Below are 7523 nucleotides of genomic sequence, written 5' to 3' on the forward strand. Positions count from 1 at the left end.
CTGTAAATGAATCATAAACTCTTTAGGTCGATTAGATCCAGTCGTGAAAGCCAGAGATGTGATTCAAACATAAAAGGTTTTACAGAAAATTAATTTCCCATTCGGTTTCGGTGCCATTCAGAGCAAAACAACAGCAGTTTGGTCAAACCTCCATCCCGAGATTCTAATCCATGTGCTCATTTCGCAAACTGAAAGCAACCTTTAAGATTCTTTAGACTTGGACATTACGACAAAAACGTCATTGGTGTGCACGAAAGCTTGTTTTTATGGTGGTATATAGGATAAATGAGAACACTGTACGCAAGAAAAGAAAATAATCGACGAAATAAATTATTATTCAGAGCATACTGGTTTTATATCTTTTTTTGTGGTTACACGACAATAGCATGTCCAACTCATCAGGTTTATGATTAACAAGCGTGGATGAACATGAAAAATAACAAACGCTTGTCCACCGCATAAGAACCGCAAGTAGTTTCTTTTTTACAGGGAATTTCCGTGTCACCGGATATGCTGGTGAACTTTAATCAAATTCTAAGAAAGAGAGCTAGTGAGTAAGAGAGACAGCGCGCGAGCGTGTGTCAAAACTTGTGAATTGTATATGTAAGCACAAGACGTCTTCTTACCTTTACTGTGTTCTTGCGCATCATTGGTGCGTACTAAGTAGGCAGCGCACTAGGTTTTGAAACACATCCACTTTGTGTTCTAAAACGTTTTATTCACTCCCAGTTGCCCAATCGATCAAATGTTCTCGCTTTTCACGCATCAAAGCGTTGTTAACCATTATCAACCCATGATAATATGGTTAGTAAAGGACCGGAAAGATCGCGCGACAATTTTACTCACACGAAGCGCGCAGATTTCCGGGTGTTTGTGATGTGGGGGAACCCCGTGGTGAATTTTTGTTCTATCGTGGGTACATAGCAAAAAGTCAAAAGCATATCAATATGTCATCATAACGTGTTTGTACAGACACGGCTTCGTGAAAAAATCTCAATGGCTTCAGGATCAGAGCCGTCGATAAACGGGGGTTCATCCATCCCGGGTGAAAACGAATACCCGTCGGGCTTCCCTCAGAGCATCTGTGATGAGGTCCCGAAAGAGAAGTTTTTGTGCAGTAACTGTAATAATGTGCTGAATAAAGCGCGTCAAACGGTGTGCGGTCACCGCTACTGCCTGGCGTGCGTCAACTGGCTGCTTAGGTAAGAAAGACATCAGAGCAGAACAAGTGCAACTTCATCAACTTGATGCCATTCAAAGACGTCTACTGTTTAATTTCAGGCTTAAGTCGCAATTTTGTTGGTAATGTAATGGTATTATTGTGACTAAATCAATAAAAAATCAGTACAAAAAAATATTCAAGTAGAAGGCAGGTAACTGTTTACTGTTTTATTAATGAGTTTTGTTCTTTCTTACAGAAACAACAAAGACCTTGTGTGCACGAAATGTAAAGAGGATCAGAGCATTGAAAGTGATACTAGTGTACTGACACTTGACCAAGTAATAAAACACATATTTTCTGTCTGTCTGTCTATCAAATATGTTAAAGTTCACCTTTTGTATGAAGACAGTAAAGAACAGAGTGAAAGGAATCGTGACTCATGTTTGGAAAGTTGTTATAATTTCCCCTCTTGTTCACTTTGCAGTTTTTCAATGATGCGGCTATTAATAAGGAAATTTTGGACCTGAAAGTTCACTGCGCTAACCAGGGCTGCCCGTGGAGAAGCACCCTGAAAAACTTTGAGGTACTTTTCTACCTGTCATTATTTTAATTTAAGTTTGTTTTAACGCTAATTCAACAAAATAGGACTCTCATTTTCCAATACGGGTTACATTCGGACTAGATTCATTTTGAGTCAATCATGTGTTTTAAAGCATCTTTTATGACCTTGTGGTGGTGGTGTAGGAGTGTGAATCTTTTAGGAACCCATTTCCCGAGCTGTCATATAAAGTCTCAGATTTCTGCTTTGGTCTAGATTAAAACATTGTGATAATTTACAGTATGTATTTGGGAATTCTAGGGATGTTTACAAACTGATACACATCCTTGTAAAACTTATACTATAGGGAACACTGTAATGCTCTCGGATGTCTTTCACACTTTTACATGAGTCCAAATCAGTGTGGAATATGGTTTTGTATTGATCACATTAGCAACCGTTGCTTTTTGTTTCATCACATTGATGAATCATAGAAAGTCTTTTAAAGAGAATTCACTGCACTTCGGGTTAGGCAATCGTGCTCGGTTACAACCACAAGATGCTGTTTTCCGGGAATTCTAACATGGTAGCTCTGTGGTTATTTCAAAACAAGAATCGGCCATTAAGACATTAATCATACAGCTGGTCTTCACTATAAACTGTTGCACAGATGTTACCTAGTGTAATGAATTAATCCTCCATCTAATAATCTAAAAGAAACTCATTGAAAACCTTGCATACAACTTTTAGAGGACAGGATTTTGTAAGGGCTCGATGACTCTGACCCTCATGGCTGCTTAATGGACGTCTTTTGTGTTTTTACCTTGAGTAGCCAAGAGAATCTGAAAGCCCTTTGAGAATAGCATAGTGTTCCCGACCCCCCTATTACAATGGAAACATGTAGGTTGTGGCTGTGGTGCACTGTAGGTATTATATTTTTTAGTGAACTTCACAAGTTCCAAAGTAAAATGATATCATTAAGACATACAGCAGTTGTTGAAAAGAATAGTTTATCAAACAATTTTACATCATCAAATTCTATTTATGAATCCAACTGGTACCTATTTGGAAAAGCAAATGTTGATGGTTTGATAAATGTGTTGTTTTTTTTGGACTGTTCCTATGGCAATTGTAAATCCTTGATTTTCTAAAAACCCATCTCCATCCTCTATAGCATTAATATACTGGTTGTCTCTTCAGGACCATCAGAGTCAGTGTGAATATGCCCTGATTCCTTGTAACATTGGCTGTGGCATTATGGTTCAGAGGAAAACACTGGCCACACATCTGGAAAGAGGTTGCCCTAACAACAAGACTGCATGTACCTCTTGCTCAGGCATCCTGACACTTAGAGAGCTCAAAGTAAGTTCTGGAAATGTGCCTTGAAGCCTCCATGTTTGACTTAAGTCTCAATACAAAAATGACTTTCAGGATTTATAGGGTCTTGAACAGCATCAAATCATATATGTACATATTGATCCGCTTTCTCTCTTGACTTGTTCTGGGTCAGCGTGCCCTTGGTTGAAACCCCGTGGCTCGAGTTTTAAGCCACAGTCAGTCTCCAATGTTCACTGGTGTCCCAAATTAGTTTTTCTGTTTCACCCATCGGGACCTGCACTCCGGGGCATGGATTAGAGAAATAAAGGGAGAAAAAGCAGTAATCCAGTGAATTTAGAAATCAAGCCTCAAATGATACGTTACTCAGAATATCCTCAAATGCAATGAGTTTCTTACAGAACTAGGATAGAATACATCATTTGTTAGTAAATGTGGCTTTTTTTTCAGAAGCACGTATGCCCCAGCTCAGTCGACAAGAAGACGGGCAAAGCAGAAAAACGGCAAAAGGTGGATTTTGGTGAATCTTTAAATATCGCGTCCTGAAATCTGTATAAATGAGAACAAATCTAAAGTGTACATCTGTATTTCTTTTGTAGAATAATCCTCTGGGCAGCTCCAAAAAGAAAGAGCCATGTGTTTTCTCAGAAGTTGGTTGTCCCTTTAAGGTTGGTATTTTATGTTAAAAATAGATTTAATATTTCCCGTATCGTACATTAATTGCAAAGCTCTGTAAAATGTAAAAATATTTTTAACAAACTGGTGTCATTGTGGTTTTTTAGTAGCTGTATGAAATCGGTTCCCACGGGTGTCACATCTATACCACCGTTCACCACCAAGAACACAAAGTGTTTTAATCCCATTACAAACGTGTTCAAGTAATGTTTAACAACCAGATAGTGCCCGTACTTTTTCTCATTTTGAATAATATAGCTTTTTGCATAATTTGAATCCTAATAAATATACTTTTGAAATGTGCTTGAAAACTATGCTATATTTCTTTAATGTTCGTTCCATTGTAAAGGATCTTAATGTTGAAGAGGCAAATACGATGTTCATTAAATGACAATGCAAAACTTTTTACAGGGTAATGCAGACAAAGTCAAAGAACATGAGTCATGCAGTCACGTGGGCCATCTGCAGCTTCTCTTGGAGGTCATCAGGGGTCTTAAGTGCAACTTAAGTTCCCAAGAGAGGGGCGTCCCTGAAAACCTTGACTTTCTTCAGCCTGGACAGACTGGATCTTCTCTTGTTTCTCATGAGGAGAATGAGCTCGAGACAGATGGCGGAGAGTCTGGAGTCAATGATAAGGCTTCCAGCCTCCATGACGACCAGGCTGAACTTGCCGTGGGGCAGCAACTGGACACCCTGCAGCAGAGAGTGCAGGTCATGGAGAACATCATCTCAGCTTTGAACCGAGAGGTGGAGAAGACACAGATCAGTGTGGTTTCACTGGAGAGAGACAACCTCAATAATCAGCAGATCATTCAGCACCTGGAAACCAAGGTCAGATCAGATAATAAAAAATATATTTTTAATCTTTACAACAAAATGTCCCCAACATTTTTGTAAATATATATTTTTATTATATACAAACATTATAAATATGATATATTTAATGTTTATGTACTGTATATAGTACAATTTTAATGTTACTATTACATTGTATTGTTATTTATTATAATTTATTATTTTATATTATAATTTGAGGTACATAGATACATACATATACAGTAAATAAATACATGTACATGTGTATATACATATGTATAGAACTTCACTAAGATTCACTAATTACTTTGTCCCTCTGCTCATCCTCACGCTGTAAAGTGCTAAAAAATGATTGCGACTGCTTTCTGACGCTCGACCTGGAGGAGTTATTTAACACATGGGAGCTGTGGTGACACTCTCGAAATGTTGAAAATGAAGAGAGGCTATAGAAAAAATGTTGAGGGAATGAGCTGCAGAAAACAGATTTGTGTGACAATTCGGCAAGTACCGGTGTGGAAAAAGATGTATCTAATAGGATGGATCCGCATTTTTCTATTTCTCGAAATGTCTCGTACAATGCCACCAACCAGCACCAAAGGCCCATTATGATACATTAATATTGTGCTTTAGCGGCGGGCCAATCTGTACCTTTGGGTTATTCATCCATCATAATGGTTTTCCATCACATTTCAGGTAGAGGAGCAACAGCAGTGGCTTGTCAGAAAGGACATTCACATTACCTCCTTACAGCAGTGCATCAGCGGACTGCAGGATGTCTCGTATGATGGCACCTTTCTCTGGCCCTTGTGCGATGTCACACAGAGACTGAGAGAAGCAGCGACTGGCCACAAGATCAGTCAGTACTCACCAGGTAACAGAGCTTTGTGACTTTGTTTGCACTCAAACTATTGAATTTTTAAAAATATTTTCATTTTATTTTTCGAAAAGTAAATCACGTGAAATTGGCGGACCCCCTGGGGGCCCTTTTGAAAACTGCTGCTGTAATTTATCAGACTCTTATCAGGAGATCTATGTTTGAATAACGTTGCTCGTTATTCATATATTGAGAAGGAATCAATGCACATGAATAAAAAATGTGCTAAATATTGAGTTGGAACTAGTTAAAGGTAAAAAATAAGTTTTGAATGATTCAGAAAATGTGGAGCAGTTATAAAGGCTTAAACAAGGTTGTTTGCCTGGTGGGCGACTGGCGTACTGTATGTCTCTTTGAGCACAACAGCCATAGACCAACAAACAGAGAATAAGAGAAACAATTTCACTGGCCTGTTTTTTGTCCTATCTTCACAGAATAGAAGATGAAAATAACCTTTCCTCTTACAACTGTTTTTTTTTTAAATAAAAGAAGCTGCATGGTTTATCTTTGGCTGTTTTTAAGAGCTTTAAAACCCATCATGCTTCCATGCCATGAAAATAACAATGCATTATTGTTTTTTAGCTTTCTACACTGCCAGGTATGGATTTAAAGTATGTATGCGGCTTTATCTAAACGGAGATGGAGTTGGAAAGGGGACACACATCTCTCTTTTCTTTGTTATAATGAAAGGAGAATATGACGGCATTCTTCAATGGCCATTCCGACACAAGGTAAAACCATAATCAATCAATGAATCAATTATTTTGTGCATTTGTTTTTGAAAAGAATTCCAATCCTTTATTTAACATTAAAAGCAGACATATTATGAGCCCTTTAGTAGCTTTGGTTAAGGAGTGAATCTGAATTGCTTCGGTTCCACAGTCATGTGTCATCAGCATTTTCCGTGACCTCCTACTGACCTCTCTTGCAAATATCTGGCAGGTAACGTTCTTTCTCATAGATCAGAACCAGAGGGAGCATGTCATCGATGCTTTCCGTCCAGACCTCTGTTCTGCATCCTTCCACCAACCCGTCTCAGAGATGAATGTGGCCAGCGGCTGCCCCCTGTTCTTCCCACTGGGGAAATTGAGGTCGCCTAAGCACGCCTACTGCAAGGATGACACAATCTATATCAAGTGCGTGGTGGACACGTCCTCCTGAACCTAACGGCCTGGCTGTTAAAGATGACTGGAAATCTAAGAGAGCATCCTTACCACACTCTAAGATTGTAGACATTTAGATGATTCGCACAAAATGAGTTTGGAGAGAAAACAAACCCCATCCTTTTCAGCTGGGTGAAGCATGAGGCTAATTTTCTTGGAATATTCATAAACAAAACATTTTCTCTGTTGCACTCTGTGTGTAATTCATGTGAGAGCTGCGTTTTGTACTTCAAATAAAATCTAATTTGCAACGCTTTTGTTTCTTTGGGTTCATAAATAAAAGAATATGTTTTGGTACCTGACTGTTAATGTTTCAATTATGGATTCATTTCTGCTTTGTTTTGGATGTATTCTTTTGTATTTATTATAGAATTATTTTTTATTTCTGTATTGTAATACCATCCCTGCAGTTTAATACATTAAAGGTGTTTGCTACTCATTTATCTTTCCTAATAGCTTGTTGTCAACTTGTCACCCTTGTTTACACATGTCCGCAGATATATTATGCTTTAAACACTCTGCAATTTTTACAAATCTACAATGTTCACCAATGCTCGTTGTCACATGGCCCACAGTATAGCCCCCCCAGGGTTAGTTGTGTTTATATGACAAATATTTTCACCAGTCAGCTTCCAGTGACCTTGCAGTGTCTGTATGAATCACAATCAGTGTCTCACAGAACTGTAAGAATATTACTGTTATGCCAGCAAGTACAAACCATTATGAGTTAAAAATGTAACTGGCATAGTGTGACAGTTGCATTGCCAGCATGTGCTGTCATACTTATTACAAAACCAAACACTTTACAGCAACTGTCAAAATAACTTTAACTGTTATCACACAGTCATAAGAGAACTCTCAATGGTAACATCATACATTTCAAGACTGTAAAACGTATAAATATAAATAAAAAACAGGCAAGGCGATTGAATATGGGTTGACGATAAAGAAGACTGAACT

General features: G+C 38.3%; 1 protein-coding gene across 1 annotated transcript; it reads left to right on the forward strand.

Moving 5' to 3' along the window:
* The first annotated feature begins 972 nt into the window (after positions 1-972).
* On the forward strand, positions 973-6993 carry traf1 (TNF receptor-associated factor 1). Its single transcript, XM_057356588.1, has 10 exons — positions 973-1202; positions 1419-1500; positions 1647-1745; positions 2901-3062; positions 3486-3545; positions 3635-3703; positions 4122-4541; positions 5220-5397; positions 5983-6131; positions 6343-6993. Exons 1-10 carry the CDS (start codon positions 997-999, stop codon positions 6559-6561), a joined length of 1644 nt encoding a protein of 547 aa, XP_057212571.1. The 5' UTR covers positions 973-996; the 3' UTR covers positions 6562-6993.
* The last annotated feature ends 530 nt before the right edge of the window (positions 6994-7523 follow it).

The sequence above is a fragment of the Triplophysa rosa genome, linkage group LG17 (assembly GCF_024868665.1).
Source record: "Triplophysa rosa linkage group LG17, Trosa_1v2, whole genome shotgun sequence".
Classification (NCBI taxonomy): Eukaryota; Metazoa; Chordata; class Actinopteri; order Cypriniformes; family Nemacheilidae; genus Triplophysa; species Triplophysa rosa.

Bases quoted from the DNA above. Each gene is read 5' to 3' on its own strand.
- traf1 (XM_057356588.1), top strand. From the start codon at position 997: ATGGCTTCAGGATCAGAGCCGTCGATAAACGGGGGTTCATCCATCCCG. The intron at 1,203-1,418 runs GTAAGAAAGACA...TCTTTCTTACAG, and splicing joins TGCGTCAACTGGCTGCTTAG to AAACAACAAAGACCTTGTGT. The intron at 6,132-6,342 runs GTAAAACCATAA...AATATCTGGCAG, and splicing joins AATGGCCATTCCGACACAAG to GTAACGTTCTTTCTCATAGA.